Source organism: Gallus gallus, chromosome 1, assembly GCF_016699485.2.
Source record: "Gallus gallus isolate bGalGal1 chromosome 1, bGalGal1.mat.broiler.GRCg7b, whole genome shotgun sequence".
In the NCBI taxonomy this organism is placed as follows: domain Eukaryota; kingdom Metazoa; phylum Chordata; class Aves; order Galliformes; family Phasianidae; genus Gallus; species Gallus gallus.
In genome coordinates, this window is record NC_052532.1 from 121,011,758 (window position 1) to 121,030,479 (window position 18,722).

General features: G+C 42.4%; 3 protein-coding genes across 9 annotated transcripts in view; 1 reads left to right on the forward strand and 2 right to left on the reverse strand.

Annotated features, from left to right (window-relative positions):
- BEND2 (BEN domain containing 2) overlaps window positions 1-7,533 on the reverse strand; it is a 23,727-nt gene extending 16,194 nt beyond the window's left edge. For 2 of the 5 annotated variants that reach the window (XM_040650728.2, XM_015272996.4), the window contains exon 1: window positions 7,357-7,533. In XM_040650728.2, the coding sequence (XP_040506662.1) occupies window positions 7,357-7,369 (13 nt within the window). In that variant the 5' untranslated portion in view covers window positions 7,370-7,533. Of the gene's footprint in view, window positions 1-2,177; window positions 3,321-5,886; window positions 5,931-7,356 lie in introns of those variants that run through there. The other 3 variants (XM_040650737.2, XM_046902810.1, XM_040650734.2) reach the window with 3 other exon arrangements.
- Window positions 6,552-15,362, forward strand: LOC107049447. Of its 2 annotated transcripts, none has more exons than XM_015273021.3 (2): window positions 6,552-7,448; window positions 12,151-15,362. In XM_015273021.3, the coding sequence occupies exons 1-2, from the start codon at window positions 6,671-6,673 to the stop codon at window positions 12,174-12,176; spliced, it is 804 nt and encodes a 267-aa protein (XP_015128507.2). In that variant the 5' UTR covers window positions 6,552-6,670; the 3' UTR covers window positions 12,177-15,362. The 2 variants fall into 2 exon arrangements, with proteins under 2 accessions (XP_015128507.2, XP_040506681.1); XM_040650747.1 differs by lacking the exon at window positions 12,151-15,362 and adding an exon at window positions 9,533-11,829.
- NHS (NHS actin remodeling regulator) overlaps window positions 14,565-18,722 on the reverse strand; it is a 248,718-nt gene continuing 244,560 nt past the window's right edge. For both annotated transcript variants that reach the window (XM_015272985.4, XM_015272984.4), the window contains one exon: window positions 14,565-18,480. In XM_015272985.4, coding sequence (XP_015128471.2) covers window positions 17,856-18,480 — 625 coding nt within the window. In that variant the 3' untranslated portion in view covers window positions 14,565-17,855. The remainder of the gene's footprint in view (window positions 18,481-18,722) is intronic.

The window sequence follows — 18,722 nt, forward strand, 5'->3', positions numbered from 1 at the left end:
ACATTACATGAAGAGCCCAGACAAATACAAATGCAGCAAAGCTGGTAGAAGGTGAGAGCTAAAGAGATAATGGTCTCAAGTTGCACCAGGGGAGGATCAAGTTGGATATCAGGAAAAAATTATTCTCAGAAAGAGTGGTGAGGCAGTGGCACAGGCTGCCCAGTCACCATCCCTGGAGGTATTCAAGGACTGTGTGGATGTGGCACTGAGGGATGTGGTTAGTGGGCATGGTGTGATGGGCTGGTGGTTGGACTAGATGATCATAGCAGTCTTTGCTAATCTTAATGATACTGTGATTCTATATATATGAGATCAGGTAGTATAACTTGGAATCATAACCAGCAAATGAATTATAAAAATAAATAACTACTTAATACTTGCTCTTTCATGTGAGCATTAAGACCTTGCAGGAAATTACCAGGCTTGCTGTGTTAACCTACAGAGCGAACATAAATTGGCAGAGTATTGATGAAACCAGGCTAAGCAAAAATGCAATTTAGTAAACATAGTTATCTTGCACCACTGGGCTTGAACAAAGGCAGAAGTTGAACAACTTGCTTATGTGGGCAAAGCACCTGACAGACGTGGAGATGTGAGGTTTAATACTACACCTAAGCTCTAGTGACTGCAGTAACTGAGTGATGCCTGCAGTGGTGTGGAGGCATCAGCACAATGTTGTTTCTTGCAGTGAGTGCAGCATTGTCTCACTAAAGCCGGAAGTACAGCCTCGCCTCCGTACCAAACTTTGACCTCAACACCCTCTGCCTTTAATTAACAACATAACATGCCTTGTTAAAAAACCTATCAGCACACGACCTCATCAAGAATATAAATACAGCCCTCTGCCAGCACTCATATTGAGAAGTCGCTCTGTGGGCCTGGGTGCGCTGGCAGTTAGCAGGGACACCACTTTTGGTAAGAAATTGCACTGTCTTTATTTTGTGGATGATATATGAGTGAATTGTTAATTAATTACTGGCTAGCCTTAAGATACTTAATACTAACCCTGCCAGTGCATTCATTTCTCAATGTCAATTCCAAATCTGTTATCTACTGCCTCACTGAACTATTTTTGACTTCGCAAAACTGTCTCAGTGAGAGTCCTTGAGAAGGCTCTGACAGGCAAATGTTGACTTGAAATGGCTATACACATAATCCTTTAGACACAAACTGCTAACCAAGTAGGACTAAGACTTGGCCTAACTGTACCTAGACTCCTCTCTCTAAAGAGGAGAAAGCAAGGGGGTCCTTTCTGAACCTCATGACTCAAAAGGAGGGCTTCCCTAACTGTCCATGCTTTGGGCTCAATGCAACAGACCTACCTACTCAGCTCCGGTGTTTGCTTCCTTACTCCATCTCTCTGCCTCTGCCATGCAGACCAAGCTAGCATTCATCTCCTAGAACTAAGCATCCCCAGAACTGAGACCCTGGGACCTGACAGTACTGTGGGACAAACACCAATGCAGGTATGAAGACATGCTGGAAGTGGGAGCGTACGGTGCCAGGATAAATGTTCTAGCACAATGTATGCCCTCAAATACTACATACTTTCTGCAGACACAGGAGAATGCCAGCTTCACCTGAAGAAACATTAGGTAGCTGAGACAGTTAGCTTTTGAACTGTTCGCAACGATGTTAAACTTCCCAAAATCAGCTTCCCAATTGACTCCCCAAATTTAGAGTTAAACACAAATATGACAGCTAAAAAAAAAATAAAAAAAAAAAGTGATAGTAAAAGTGATACTGAGTTTTTAGACATAAAGGAATAAGTAGAAAGCATAACAGTAGTGCTCCGCAGCAGCACGGAGGAATAATGACCTAGATCTGTATCTCAAGAGATGTTGAGCTTGCTTTGCCAGCTAAACATCTGTAGGCAAGAAGATATGAGACAAAAAATAAGAGAAACAAGTTTAGACAGACAGAACCAGACCTGGAGAAAAGGCACTTCTCTACAACACACCAACCAAAGATGGTGGTTGAATAAAAACAATCAGAGAGATTTTAGTTCCAAGTGTTAAGTTCAACAGCTAAAATGAGCTTAGGTCACGTTTTGGTCGCATGTCACTATACTCTATTTCACATAGACAGTGCTAGCAATCTACAGCAATAGAAGCTCTAAGCCTAAGGATTACTAAACAAATAAATAGATAAATATTACCTTCTAAAGACAATCATACCTACTCATCATGGTTCCTTTGCTGATATATACTTATTGATTTTCTGAAGCCAAGGTCAGCAATTGTCTACAACATTTTCCTGGGCAGGATTTTTTCTTTTTAAGTTTATTTATTTGTTTCTAATCAGAGATAAAAAAACAGAGTAAGCCATTTAAACCACTTTCTTCCTTTCCCCAAACATGTTCTTCATCATAGATGTACAAAAATTTACAACAAACTCTATTGTCAAATAGAAGACTAAGGGAATTAATCCAAAAGCACTTAATAACACTGGGAAACTAAGATGTGTGGGACACTGCTGAAGAGAAGTAGTGATAAGAACCTCTATTAACTCAACAGGCTGGGGAAAAAAGAAGTAGTAAATAACATCACCTAACTACAGTCATATTCTTTGCTAACTTAGAAATACTGCTACCGGACTCAAGACACAATCTGAAGAGCTGAATTTCATCTGAGCCAATGGAAAATTGGATAAGGTTTCTGAGAGCCTTTGATCTTAGATGCTAAAATAACAACAGTTAATGAAAAAAAGAAAATCAAAGGCTACTCAGAGCTGGTATTTTACCACTCTGAATAATCATCCTACTACTACTGCACAGTGCTATCAGCAATGCTCCTCTTGGCTGTTAACCTAGAAGCCACATCTTGTACATTAGTTTTTTTCATGTCATTTACTTTCCAAATCCCTTTCCTAAGTGCTAATCATTAGCTAACTCATTCCTTGGTATACACAAGAAAGTCTTTCTTTAAACAAATTGATATTTCAGTGGGATAGCTATTAATAAGGATCTCTGAAGTAATAACTTAATGGCCTTTTATTTTTAAATGCACTGCCAAACGATTTCTCTAAATAGCATTCAAATAAAACATGCTTTAAAGACAAGCTGCACAACCTTAACATTAAAGACAGGAGCACTGAAAATACAGCATTAAAATTACCTACTAACTGTTAGATCACCAAAGAAAATGAAGTGCAACTACCACAGGCAAGTTGAGCCATACGGTTAACGTTACTGTTTACTTCAAAATTTTGTTCCATCCACATGTAGCTTTGTGTAGACAGATCATTTTCCCCATCTTGTATTTCAGAACTGTCAATAATCACTGCTTCAAGGTCATCCTCAACATACACAGGTTTGTAATCTACTAGCAGGTGCAGAAAGACAAACAGGTTAAGGCTAGACACTATTCCGCAGATCAGATGACAGCAACTCATATCATACTCACATCATGCCTCGCATTATCTCAGTTCTACCAAAAGCAAACTTAAAAACAGTTTCACTTTAGCATTTAGGTATGAGGTCACTTACGAACATATGTACTGAGGTTTTAATGCACACTAGAAAGGAAATGGCTTACTGTTACTGGCAGGATTTCTAGAAGTATTAGCGCCTAACTTCTACAGCATTCTCCTTCAACACTAGCAAGCACTTTTGAAAACCCCACCATTTACATTTAAGTATCCAATAAAGAAAGACACAGTCATTTGGTTTTGAAATTTTACTTCTGCATATTACACTCCAAAGAAATCAGTATGCTAACTGTAACTGCACATTTGGCATTCAGGTCAAACAAAACATCAGCTCCCAGTGAGATACTGAGCAGAAACACTGAATGGTAAACCTACAGTACCATTTATTTATTTTTTCATCTGATTAACCATACCACATCAAGAAAAACCATCCTTATTTAAGAGTAACTACATTACAGCTAGACTTAGCATTTGGAGGAGAGCAAGAGAGCAGAATTTATTCTTGAAAAATAAATTGATGAAAAGAATCATATCGTGAAGTACTGAACTAAGCTAGGAAATACAACTTAAGTTCAGCCAGCACACACATATAATGACTCTCTTTAGCAATATGAACATATATTTAACACAGGATCGCTGCCCTGTTCGGTGTACAGTATGGACTGAGCTCCATGTATGAATAAGAGCTGCACAGTTTTAACAGTGTCCTCCTCCCTTACTCTTATACAAACGATTCACTCCAAATCCTGCTCCCTCCCCTTTGTTCCCGGTATTTAATTACAAGTGACTCCTTTTTTGTTGCTGTTGTTGTTATTGTTGACCATCATTTGGTATTCTACATAATTTGAGAATTAACTGAGAGTCACAATAAGTGCATCAACAGTGAAATGGGTGTGAACAGAACACCTGTTCTCCTAGAATTTCCAGTTTTCTCAATGAATACGTTTTGCCAATATAGCCCAGTCATTTCTCAACAGAAACTGAAGAATAAGCAAATTTCTTGGTGTCAGTCATATGGTACAACTCCTTACTAGAAAAATAAATAAATATTTCCCCGAATGCTTCTGAGAACTGCTTACCTAGAATAACTAGTTAAATTATAATCATAGAATCTCCAACGTTGGAAAAGACCTCTGAGATCATGCAGCCCAACCATCCACCTACCACTAATATTTCCTACTAAACCATGTCCCTTAGTACAACATCTAAATGTTTCTCGAACACCTCCAAGGGATAGTGACTCAACCACATCCCTGGGCAGTGCCAGTGTGTGCCAGTTCCCATTCCAGTGCCTGATCACTATTTTGGAGAAGGAATTTTTTCCTAATATCCAACTTGATTATGCATATTAAAACAAAAAAAAAAAAGAAGAAGAAAGAAAAAAAAACAACATTACGAACCTACTAGGTTACAAAAAAAAGGAAAAAATCAAAGCATGCAAATGACCAATTAACACCACTTTAACACATATTTGGTAAGATCTCCAAATTTTCTAGTGCATACAATTAGATGACCTCTGTTACGGCTTCTCTGATCAGCCAGGGATCTCTCAATACAAACTGGAAGTGATTCCTTCCCTGCACTCTTCTCCATGTCCAGAAGAAAACATTTGGCGGGAACCCAAGTGGAAGGGTGGGACCAGAACCTCTCAGGCAGTGAGAGCACAACTGAAAAGATGAACCGAACCTGCAACCCTACTCAAACAAAAAAGTCTAAATCCAGAGGAGCTACTTTATACGTATCCTAAGTCACAAAAGAGCCAGCTGGCATTAACAAGGACCGCACACACATCCCTTCGTGCCTATGGCCCAATACTTATGCCAATAAGTAGCCAATACAAAAAGAAGTGAGCTAACACAAAAGACTACAGTGCCAGTCATGTCTTCCAGGGGCAGCACCAACTTATCCCAGCTTCCAGCAATTACTTACATATTAACTCAGTCTGATTGCAGACATGAGATTTTTAACATTTCTGCATACTATCATCTTGAAAGCTGTGAGCACAGAAGCGCAACCAGAACATCAGCTCAAGTCGGAAGACAAACTGACTACGACTACTTTTACTCTCCCGAAGCACATCATTAATTAAATACACCACATACAATTAGATATGCTATTGAAATAATGAAGGGCTTCTACTGAGTCAAACATTACTTACTGAACGCTCTCATTCCCTTCACAAACAGAAGTGTAGATAACAGTGAGGTGGGTGACCTAAGGCTGAGAAAGCTGAAAGCAGTGAATACTAACAAACTATATCCCAGCCTCATTAACAAAGTTTCTACTAGATACTAGCAAAATCACTAGAACTAAATCAAATTTTTTTACAGACAAGTAGATTTCATAAAGATGCTTAAATATTGCACTCAGAGAAACTGGGTACCATCCACCTCATGCTGATTCCTTGAAGTCAATACACTTCCAATAATATTGTCCTTAAACTGAACAGTTGCTCACCTGCAGAAGACGATCAGGAACGGTTCATTTAGGATGCTGTTGTCAGAATCTGCATGACTGAAACTTGCAAGATAAATGCAATGGGATCCTATACTGAGCAAACACAAACTAATTGCTACAGCGAGAAGAGTAATGAAACCATATTTCCTGTGTATTTAACTTTTGCATTCAGATTGCCAAGGTGCTAGTGAGATCAAAACTCAAGGTAATGCAAGCCTCACAGTGAGGCCTCTGATGTTTGATAAGATATGAGCAGCAGCAGAGGCTCTCTGTTTGCTCAGCGCAGAGCAGAGGAGCTGAGGGGAGGCCTGATGGCGGCTGCAGCTCCTCACAGGGAGCGGAGGGGCAGCGCTGAGCTCTGCTCTGTGTGACAGCGACAGGGCCCGAGGGAACGGCATGGAGCTGTGTCAGGGGAGGGGCAGCTGGGGGTTAGGGACAGGGGCTGCACCAGAGGGCGGTGGGCATGGAACGGGCTGCCCAGGGCTGTGGACACGGCCCCGAGTGCTGGAGTTCAACACTCTCAGACATAGGGTTTGATTTGGGGTGGTGCTGTGTGGAGCCAGGGGTTGGACTCCATGATCCTTGTTGGGTCCCTTCCAACTTGGGCTATTCTGTGGGTCTGTGATAGCCCTTGTACAATACGTATGAGCGAGGGATAGTATTAACAGGACCTTTTTCCTACCACTGAGTTATTTCGAGCAGTTTTTGTACTTAAGATCGCTGAGTAAGAGCAAAAACCAATCAGGAGAGCACAAAACTGAGGATACAGAGATGGACTGAACACATGCCATTACATTCCCCTAATGGATACACCAGGATTGCTGTGCTTCCTCACCATCCTACACCCAAATCGCACCCCTCTGCTCCATACCACACAGTGATAGGGCCTCAGCTTAAGTCAAACCAAACCAGAACTCAGCTTTTGCCGATCTCCCTGGGCCACTCAGCCACACCAGGACACCGGGCACCCCAACAGCTGGAACCTCTTGGGCGGGCTGAGGTCTGTGAAAGCAGCGACAAGCTGAACGAGCTTCAACGTGTGCGAGACCACATGAAGGTTACTCCTTTCCCCACTGCCGCTGTCACCACACTGCTTTCCGACCACTCAGCGGTAGCACCACCGACACTCTGCACGCTACCACGGCTGTACTGCAGCCCCTCCGGCCCCGTCCCGGCGCGCACGGAGCCGGAGCTGCGCGGACAGCCCCACTCCCGCCCCAGCGCGGAGACCGTCCCGAGCCCCCGCCGCCTCCACTCCGTACTGCCCCTGACGCGCCGCCGACGGGCAGCGGAGAGAGCCAATGGGCGCGTCCCGCCGCGCCGGCGTCAACCAATAGGAACGCGCGAGGTGGGCGTGGCTCGGCGGGGAGCGTTGCGGCCGTTGCGAACGATGAGGGAGCGTACTGCGCTCTCCGGCGCCTCCCCCGCTCCTTTCCTCCCTCGGGGGGCGGCGGCCGCCGGGAGCCTTACCTGCGGCGGACATGGCGGAGGGGGCGGTGGAACGCGGGGACCCGATCGGCCCGGGGGGGCGGCGGAGCGGGCCGGGTCTCCGGCACAGGCAGGTGCGGCCGCAATACGGCGTTGGAAACGGAAGCGGCTTCTCCGACGTGAGCGCCGAACTGTTTGGGAGCAGTGCGGCTGCGCGCTGGGGACGGGGGCGCCCGCCCGGCAAACGGGAGTCGGGCGGGCGGGGCCGAAGGCGGGGCTGCTGCTCTTTGAGCCGCGCGGCCCGTAGGCTGGGCTGGGAGGTGCGAGGCCGGGTTATGAGCTGTGGGAGGTGGCTGTGTGTATCCTCTGCCCGCTCCTTGCCCCGCCAGCGAGAGGCGAGGCTCCGTGGGTGCCCTCTACCCTTGTGGCTTTATGTGCGGCTCCCGATGTTCTCACACTGCAGTGCCTGTTGGGAGCAGTGGCCCCGCGTTTCACCACGCAGTGCCTGGGTAGCTTCATGTGCCTTCAGGTGCTGCCTTGGCTCTTCAAAAGCTGCTTGTTGGAAGGGAGAAATCCAGTTGCAGAGGGGTTTAACGGCTGCAAAAGGTGGTGCTTGTCTTACAGGAGGGTTTCTGACCTTACGAAGTGAGGTAGCAGGGCTCCTATCCTTACAGGATTGCTTTGGCAAGGACAGAACACAGAAATTTCAGCCTCCACCCCCCCCATCAATAATTTTATGCTTTTTGCCCAATCCCTGTCTCCTTTATCTCTGTATGCCAACAACTCCTTCTTTAAATTGTTTGAAATTGGGTTTGTAAATTGAGCTGTGAGTAGTTTAAATATGTGGATCGCATCTGTGTAAATCTGTTGTTGCTGTGTATGGTGGGGCTATGGGGATCTCCTCTCATGGGATGCAGCCTTTCTGCTTAAGCGCTCAGGACCAGCCTGGAGCATAAGGGCACAAAGATAAGTGATAGGACAAGGGGAAACAGTTTTAAAATAAAATGGAGGAGATTTAGATTAGAGATTAGGGGAAAATTCTTTACTCAGAGGGCAGAGATGTGCTGGCACAGCTGCCCAAAGAAGCTGTGGTGCCCCATTCCTGGAGGCGCTCAAGGCCAGGTTGAATGGGGTACTGGGCAGCCTGCGCTGGTGGGGGGCAGCCCTGCCCATGGCAGGGAGGTGGAACTGGATGGGTTTTAAGGTCCCTTACAACCCAAGCCATTCTCTGAAAGGCAGGCATGAACCTGGCAAAGGAGAGCCCTGCTCAGGTCCTTGAGGGCTGTGCTGTCAGAGCTTCAGCCCCAGATGCAGGTGTGAAACTCGTCCCTATGAAGGAACAGCAGGGGAGACTAAAGGGAAGGTGCCTGGGGCTATGGAACATGGTTTGATACGGGGGAAGGGCATTTCAGAATGGTACAAGATGGTTTATCCTTACAGGAGGAATCAACAGTGAGGAAAGGGATGGTTGTAACTAAATTTGGGAGGAACAAGTAAATCTTCATAATAAATTTTGCTGTGAAGGGCAGTGTTTTGTGTGGATGGGAGTGTGAGTGCAAGAAATGGAGCACTAATGATGACTGGGCAGGTTACCCAGGCGGTAGATGAAGCCAGGGGTTTCTGTAAGGATGAGCCAGTTCTGCCTGGAGCATTGATGGGAAGGGATTGAATTCTGACAGCAGCTACCACAGGGCTGTAACCTTGTGGGCACATATGTGTACGTGGCAGTAGCCGGGGAGTCTGGGATGGACGTGGAAGTGCAGATGAAGCACAAGTGTGTAACTGAATTCCTCCATGTGAAAAAAATGGCGCCCACTGACATTCATCAATGCTTGCTGAATATTGATGGAGACCCAACCCATGGATTGTGGGTGTAAGCACAGTGAGCCGTGGGTGGTGCATTTCAACAGTGGTAACAGTGGGTCACCTTTGCTTGTGCAAATTGTTGTGAGCATGGCATGCAGGCTTTTGTTCATTGCTGGCAAAAATGCATAGGTGATGGTGGCGACAAAGAATGTTTTATAGCTGAGAATTTGCTCAATCAAATAGTGTTATTGTAGACTTCATATCTGTTGTGGTTTCCATGGAAATAAATGGGAGGCATTACTTTTGGAGTGACCTATATGTGTATCAGACAGCTAATCTGTGAGAAAGCATGTGTAAGAATTACATATGTATAAAAGGAATGTTTATAGACTTTGTCTTATTTCTTCATAAGCGTTTGGAGAGAACCTGAAGGATTAGTCAGAAAGCTCTTCTCTCTGTGACACTGATAGCAATGTGGAAGACAAGCATCTACAAGCTCCGTCTTGAATGACATCAGTGTGGTACATCCAGTTTCTTATGCAACTGATTCTTCATCAGAACATGTCAGTGTTTGCTGCTGCTTCTTTTCACTTAAACTGCAGGTCTGGAAGTGCACTGATTAAGCTAAGAACTTCATTATCTCCAAAAAACTTGAGGCGAGGGTAGAATGCATAAGTAACAAGGAGCCCATCTGTTTCCAAAATAGTTTTTTATTTTCTCTATTTTTTTTTTATGCAGAAACTTTTTTTTTTTTTTTTTTTAATGATAGGGCAAGAATTTGCCTGGGAAGTAGTCCCTGAAGGTAATGATTTTGGAATAAGTAGATCTTGGAAGGCCACAGAGGCTGAATGGGGCACAGAAACACAGACCAAGAAGCAAAGGAACCAGAGACAAAGATAGGGGATACTGCTGTGGAAAGGAAGTAGTCAGGGCAAAGATAAAGAAATGTGGAGATGAAAGGTAAACATTGAAAAAGTTTGTACAGATATCTGATTTCTGTACTCTTGTGGGGCAGTGGTATTTAGAAGAGCTTACAAGAGAGATATTTGAGAAAGGGGTAAGAGGAGTCCAGTCTTTAGGAAGTTGAAGCTATATTAAAAGGAATTATCCAGTACGCTAGAGGCCATAAAACTTCAGTTTTGAATTACACCATACTGTTTCAGAAAGTTTTGTCTTGATATAAAGTGATAGACATTCCTCTATATTTCTACAAATAGCGTTTCAGTGGCTTACTGATCAGGTAGAAGGAAGGATAGATTTGAAAAGAAAACTCAAGGAAATGGAAGTAGTCGGGATGTTGTTAGAGGGAAAGGAGACAGCTAATAATGCATTTGAGTCCAGGAGTGAGAAAACCTGATCTACAAAGCATTGATTTTTCTTGGATCTGTTTCCACAAGATCTTTCCTGGAATTAATTTGTTGGCCATATTTTCTGTCACTTAGATTTTGATTTGATTGGATCCAGTAACCCTTAAATTTATCTTTTTTTATCTGTTTGTGAAAGAACTCTTTTCAGGTTTGAAACTTGGTATTTTATATTGTTGGGTATTTCAGATGATGAGCAAGATTCAGAACTAGGTCTGATTACACACTTGTCTTCGTAGATCCCAGAACTTGTTTTGTGCTTTGAGTTTACAAAGTAACAGGAATTACACCCTAAACTTGCATGATCAGGATTTGTTTGATGGTTCAGCTGCCTTGGCAAAGTGAAATGCACAGAAACAGATCATAGGATTAGGATATTGTGGTTTGGCATCAGTACTTAAAGGGTATGGTCTATATTTCATTCACTTTGCTTTGGATCTACCTTTAAATTATCTGCCAGAACCAATAAAACGGTGGAAGCTTGAAGCCCGAGAAAAGATTCTAGATGATCCTTTTTTGAGGAAGTGATGTTCTTACATGGTAATAAAACCATTTGTTTTCATTACTTTCAAGTGAAGAATTTATATAGGATATGTCCGTCTGCTGCCCACTAAGCTTTTAAAGAACACCTAAAGGCAGTACTTTTAAAAGGATGACATTCAAGGATGAACACTAAATACGAGTAATAACATCATAGTCCCGTGTCAGCCTTTTAAATATATTAATGAACTCGATCACTCAGGAACTGATATACTCCTACAGATTTTGAATGTCATTTACTCATGGAAGTGCTTTCATCTGATGATTTCTTTTTCTGGCACTGGGGGCTTATAATAGATCTAAGCCACCTGCCCCAGATTCACTGTGACTGGTTAACAAAGTGGCCAAGCAACGAATTTAGTCATGTTACTTGCTTAGTTTTCTCAGTGTGAATATCCACAGGAAACTCATTGAGTGATTGATTTTATGCAGACATCGTGTTTATTTGAGAAAAATAAAAGAGAAATAGCCTTGCACTAAATATTGTAAAACCATTACTATAAAACAAGGCTTCTCTTAATTGTTTAGTTGCCATTGCCAAGGAGGCCGGTTTTTGTGTTTCATTAAGTACCTTGCTGAGATATGCTATTTCCATGGGCTTTGTTATTCTTCTCTTGGGACTGAGGGAGCAGTTCCTGCCTCTTCTCTGAGCCCACAGTGAATATAAAGGGAGCTGTAGAAGCAGTTGTCTCCTGACAGGAATGGTTTATGATTTGCAACTGTATCGTGAAATAGCAGTAGTGAGGAGTAGTTGTGTACTAGCTGGATAAAGTTCTGATTTAAAAAATAAAATAATAATAATAATAATAATAATAAAAAAAGCAGAGTAAGAATGAATGAAAGCTACCTACTCATAATGTTTTCACTAACATTGCCTTTTTGCATATCCTTTTATTTCATTTTGGGAAAAAAAATCAGAAAGCTTTCTTTGCTGTACCTTCTATAGGATAAATTTGCTTTGATGTTCATAGCGGTTTTCTGATTTTCCAACTCTGGGGAAGTTTAAATGGCAATGCAAATACTTGAGTGGGAAAGATTGTGTTTAACTATTTAGCTGTTTTGTTATCCCGACTTTGAGCCTATGTTGGAGGATATGAATTAATTTCCTCTGTTTTCTCTCTTTCAGGAGTCTATCCAGATAATACATTGTGAAGCCATTATCCATTCATAAGGAGGTAATTAAAAGTAAATGTCTTCAGTCAGTGGAGCTGGATAACTTGCATTTCAGAAATTAAGAGAAGTGCTGAAGAATTGTTATGACCAATAATGCTGGGCACTAGAAAAGTTTCAGGGGGATGTTGTCAAGCTGGTAGTTAAAAACACAATGGGGACAAGCTGGGTGGACAACTGGTCAGTCTGTCTTTAATCCAGAAATCAGAACACCTAATACATTCTTCTGTCAGCAAATAAAGAATTAAAGGAGATAAATGTAATTAATGCAATTCAAATAGCATAATGGAAATCAGTGCTAAGCTTGCAGCCAGCTCTTGGCTGCCCTTTTCCCCAGGAGCTGCCTGGTTAGGGGGATGGTCAGGCTGAGAGAAAGTTCCAGCTCCAAGAGGTGACAGAACTAACAGCATAGCAGTTGGGAGATCAAACTTATAAAACTAAGTAAGTGTAACACTGCTAAATGGGGATGCGTGACATACCCATGATCCAGAAAGTACCTGATTATTGGAAGCGACATTTAAGCACCTAAAAACCCCCGTGTTCACGTGAAAGCTTCAAAACACCTGTGTGGGTGGCTGTCCAGTCCTGAAAATGCTGTTACCTTTTTAACTGATGATGCTACCACTGCCCCGGTGCAGGCGTGCATTGTGTTGATATCTCTGGGTCTGAATGGTTGTCATCCATCTTCTGTGCAACGGGCTCTTGGAAAGGGCTGGTCTTGGAGATTCAGTAATGGGAGTGTTCCTCATTGCCAAGATGCACTCTCACAGTCTGAATTTGAAACTGGTACTAAAACAGCAGTTGTGGCTAGTGCTTCCCTTTACTGGAATAGCACAGTGGTCAGAAGCATGTGTGGGTAGTGGGAATCCAGCCCCACACACTGCAGGGATGGGGAAAGCAGCCTGGCACCACCCCAGCACTCCTCCTGTGCTGCCTCCCCAATATACAGTGCTGCTGTGGGTGCAGCGAGGAGCCAAGTGCCAGGAAAAGGCAAATTGAGAAGATGGATGGCTGTAATCTAGTGACCAGACCATTGGGGAAGTACTTTGCTTCCCAGATGTGTAAGTGTTACAAAGAGCAGCAGATGAAAGCACCAGTAGTACTCCCAAGAGCAGATGCTAACATCACTACTTGAAAAGAATTCTTACATTTGTCTCTTTTCTGAAATAAGACTGGTGTGGTGGATGTGGAAATGAAGACATTCTTCATGTTTGCTAGTTCAAGGAGAATCCCATTTGATTCAGTATCTGCACTGAATTGCCAAGCCTCTGTAAATACCACAGGTAAAGCCTGGAGGTAACTTTGTTGCGGGGGTACAAATGTGTGTATTTGAATTGCACCCTGCAGAGAGAGTCCCAGTGTTTTTGCTGCAGTGTCTGTGTTACAACACCCATGTCCTTTTTATCTTCCAAACAAAAAACAACCCTTTCACACTCTTTAGTCTTCCCACACACATTCTCTGGACAGCATGATAGCAGTTTGGCTCTGCTGAGCCAAACACTGCAACCTGAGAAGAGCTTGTGTATGCAGTGATAGTGCTTATAGTATCTGGTTTGTATTATCACTGGATGGGTTTGACTGTGGTATGCTATGTACACATAACCAATGGTACATGCCAAAGCCTGGATTTTGGAAAGACAAAAGTCACTGACTTCACATACATAAAAAAAAAAAAAAAAAAAGGGTATATCTTATGAAGTCTAATGTTTAATTTTCTCCTCACTGAGCACAAAAAAAAACCAGACAAGTGTGCAGCAAGCAGATAAGAAACAGATTGTGTCTGCCTCTGTGGGCTAACTTCTTCCTACAGTTCTTGCTTATCTGTATTTCTGGATTGGAAGAGGTGCATAATACATCAGCTGATGATCTGCGTAACCATTTAATACTTGACCATCTGGTTAAAGCAAGTGTTACGTAAACTGATTCCCACTTGGAGACTACTCTAGTACCACACCCATGGGGAAATCTTCATATCTTTGCAAGGCATGATTTCAGATAGCTCAGCTGCATTCCCCAAGGCTGATTTTTTCCACACTAAGGCACTAGAACTCTGTCTTTCAGCTTTTCTTTCCACATGCATTTTTTTAAGAACTCATGTACAGGGTTGAAAAGCTACTGACAGAATGACAGATGAAACAAAAGCTGCTTCCCTTCCCCCTCACCTGCAGGCATGCAAGTTTAGAACATTTAGAGCACCTAGCTTCCAGGCCCAGACTTCTTGATCTCCCAGGAACCAAACTGACTTAAGTTTAAGGGAAAACAAAGATTAAATAGTTTGCAGTGTTTAATGCCCCGAGTCTTACTTTTGGAAATACCATACTTCTTGTTGAGTAGATTAGAGTTCACATTTCAAGACAAGCAAAGGGAAGGTGTGATTTAATTGCAGTCACGTTTATTTGCAGTTTCTATACACACTTTCTAGGTAATCAAACTTTTCCGACACATTTTTGAGAGGGGTTCACAATGAAACTGTCACCGTTTTTACTAAAAATAAATACAAGACTTAAAGTGTTGCACAGCTCTAAAATATACAAAGGCTTGGATTTAATGTAAACTTTGAAAACATTTTACAAAAGAAACCATCTTTGCAACAATTTAAAAAGTTCATATTTACAAATATTACAAAAATACAAAATGGATGCAAGTCCATAAACCATTGTCTTTTCTGCCAGCATGAACTGGTGCTAGTACCAAAATAGTTACACTGTAACCTTCTTAATTTTTTTTTAAATTCTTTAAGTCATAACCTACAGTATTTCTCTATATCTGCCACCACTGCAGCAAATGCACTCAATCACTGACCTTTGGCAAAAGCACATATATGCTTTATTTGCTACAACTATTCCATCTCCTCTATGCTGCCACAAGAAAAAAAAAAAAAAAGAAAAAGAAGAAAAAGGGGGAAATGTTATTTTTCAGAACATACAACTGTGTAATTTCTTTAACATCAGTGCAAACAACAGAACATAGGTTGAAATGATGGTTCACTGGTTGCCTAATGCATGTGCTGTACCCTGTTTCAAGATATACAATGTTCCCCTCGACAGCTTGTCCTCTGACCATTCTGTATGTGAAGTACTGCCTCACAATTGGTTTTTAGTGTTTAGATATTGATAAATGGCATCTGAAATTGTTGATTGGTAATAAAAAGTGTATCACCAATGTCAATTCAGCTGTATTCTCTTTACAGTTTTGAACAATTTTTTAAACGTATGTAATGCCTTTTAGGACAAACGTTTATAAAAGTGCTCTGGGTAAAACTTCTATGGAAAATGACTCAAGATGACAAACCAAGGATCTCCTCCTAATATCTAAGCTTCCTCGTGTCTTCCAGGATGTGTTTTGTTATACACTAAGCAATTCCATAGAACGTTCACTCATTTACTTGTGTTTCAGCTCCTTTTCTTAACTAAGCTGCTAATAAGACTAGCCATTTATTTCCAAAACCTTGCTCCACCTGCTCTTATTAAAACTGTTTCAGACTTCCCAATTTTGAAGCCCTTTAGCTGAGGTACTACCCCTCTTCTCAACACACATACCACATGCACAGTGATTCCACCTCACATACTGCATACAAGCAGACGACACAGGAAGACGGTAGGATACCCTGAATTACATATTTTGTAGTGTATGCTAGACAAAATGAGACATAAACCTTATTGGAAATACCTTTGAGGATTTGTTAAACCCCTCTGACTTGCACAAACTCTTTTAAAATCATAAGAACCTTCCTCTTCAAAACACGATCTGCCTGCTTTTAAAACCCTTCGGCTTTATGCATTACATGATTAAAAGCAAAAAGAAAAAAAAAAAAAAAAAAGGAAAAACCCATTTCAAACATCCCACTTCCCTATCATTTACTTATGCTTAAAGCCAGCTTTGAGTTGATTTCTTTTGGATCTAAGTACGCTCTTTCTGCTGTCCTGTTCAATCTGTCCTACTGCGTACCACCTTTCTTCTTGCACTATTTCTCTGCACTAACATCCATTCTATTCCTCTACTCCAAAGGATATCCTACAACAATCGACACCAACTGCACAAATTTTGGACAAAGAGGGCCTTGTTCTCTGAGCAGCATGGTTGGGCTATGCTGTGAAAACAGTGGTGTCCCAAAGGAGAATCAGACCAACAACTGGTTTTATTTCATTTAAAAATTAAAAGTATAAAACAACGTGTGGGCTGAGCTTAAAAGTACACATCCTTTCAGTTTTAAGACAAGAAAATTCAAGTAACTTCAAGTAATTAAGCTTTTATTTCCCTGCCTTCGTTTGTATCAAAGCAGTTGCTTTGATTTGTCTCTTCTCCCAGCCCGTCCCAATCCCCCACCCTGCTGCATGCTTCTGGTGAACCCAGACGAAACCCAAACGTCTGTGGCTGGCACAAGAAACCAGAGCTTTCCCCTTCGTAGTTTCGCAGTGAATATAAATAATGCATACACATACCTATTTCCCAGCTACATTTTCACAGTGTCATTTTGGTAAATATTTAGGTAGCATGAATCTCATCAGCACAAAGAGAAAGCTTCACTGAAAACTCATCGCAGATATTTACTGATAAATTGAAAGCGCTTGTTGCATGCTTATCATTTATTTGTTTCCCTTAAGAACCAGAAACTAATCATGTTTAAAGTTTATCATTACCAGGTTATGACTGTGTTATGTATCCCAATAGCCTAATAGGAATATGAAACTAAGTACTATTTCCTCGTGTCTATTCTTGCTAAATCAATCCCTGTTAGCACGAAGACCCGGGGGCACCATCAGATGGGACCGTCTGGGGCTTTGTGTTAGGAATGACTTTGTTCTGTCAGAAGCACACCTGTATTCCCAACCGATGGTCGCGCTAAAACTCACAGCTGCACTTCTCAGTTAGCTTGTTGGGGCTATGCTAGAAAGACAAATGGTTACTTCAATCCGATCTTGGTCAGCTGGTAATTCGTAGCTGAAGTGGAGAATTCCTTTTGACTGCTAAATGTCTTCTTTGAGGCTTATGGCACCGAAAGTGGTTATTGGTGGCCACGCGAACTTATGTTTGATATGAAAATGGTATTCACAGAATACAGTTATTACATTTGACTCCTTTTGTCTTCTATAAACAAAGCTGTTATGCAGGAAATTGTTTGCCACGTGTCCACTCTTTGATAGTTCTATTTACAAATTGTTATCAAAAATATGGTATTTACATATGTTCTGTTAATTTCTTCTAAATTTTGTTTCAGCTCATTTTAGTGTAGAAAAATACCAATCCTCAAGAGCATTTGCTTTTTTATTTTTCTTCCTAGGGAAGCACTACAGTGAGGGATTTGTTTTTAGATGGGCAGCTTCTGGAAAAAAAAAAAAACAAAAACCAACAACACAAAAAGCCACTTTGAACTCTATGAAAAGTGTATAGCTGTGAAATATACAGTGACAACAGAAATGAGTGGGATAAACCAAATGAAGCTAAAGGAAAACAGAATAGACATAGCCTATCTTTCTACTTTTAGAAAATGTAAGGTCATAAATAGCTACAGCCATAGTCCTCTGTTTCCCCAGCGTCCTACAAACACAAACACATATAAGCATTGATATTGCCCTGCAATTATTGTTTTGACTGCTACAGCATTGGCCTCTTCTATTCACATCCTCGCTCAGCTCACATGGTGTCGGCAGTCCGTGGAGCCTACGTTGAGCTCTGAGAAGAGCGGTCATCGTGTGGGCTGCCATCTGAGTTCTCGGTCTCCCCCTCTGAGATGGCCTGCATCGGCGTGTTGTACAGCCGGCAGCGCACGCTGTACCTGCTGCTGCTGGCAGCCGGCGGTGCCCGTGAGCGCCCCACTCGTGAAGATGCTGACATGGGAAAGCTCTTGGAGGAGAAACCTTCTGCGTTGACCCTCGGTGAGCAGGGAGACAGCGGGGATGATGCATCGGGGCTTGTCACCGGGGGACACTCGTCCTGGCTTTGGGAAGCATCTGCTGTCAGCTCTCCAGGAGACTTGGGCAGAATAGGGCTTTTCAGGATTTCCGTGGCAGACATCCTGTAGCTAGAATCAGACCGACTGCCTTTTTTAAGGAGCAGTAGTTTAAACTCCTCGTTAGATGTGTTAGACTTTTTGGCATTCCTGTATATCAGCCCGGGGGATCTCTGACTGTTCATGGGAGCACCTGTGCTGCTGGCGGATGATGTGCCGCTGGCAGGCAGCGTGCTGCTGGTGGGCAGTTGGCTGCTAGTTCCAGAGGAAGCTCTCAGTCTGTTCCTTACAGACAGATCTCCGGAGTCCTTTCTCCCAAGAACTTTCCTTTTTGATCTGTAAAAATACAAAGAAACACTTTCATATGCTATCTTTGTAGAACAATGTTTCCCACTAGTCTGAAGTTACATGGATTCACCGTGCTTTCAAACGAACACAGTCTCTCTTAATCCCTCTGCCAAATATCAGAGGCTGTCAGTGACTGACAGCACTTAAAGGCATAATAGCTCTTGTGCAAGGAATGAGGCACTGTGGCACAGTCTCTCTAAATCTTACCTGGCTCTTTTAAAACAATTTAT

Bases quoted from the DNA above. Each gene is read 5' to 3' on its own strand.
- LOC107049447 (XM_015273021.3), top strand. From the start codon at position 6,671: ATGCCATTACATTCCCCTAATGGATACACCAGGATTGCTGTGCTTCCT. The intron at 7,449-12,150 runs GTGCGGCCGCAA...TCTCTCTTTCAG, and splicing joins CGGGTCTCCGGCACAGGCAG to GAGTCTATCCAGATAATACA.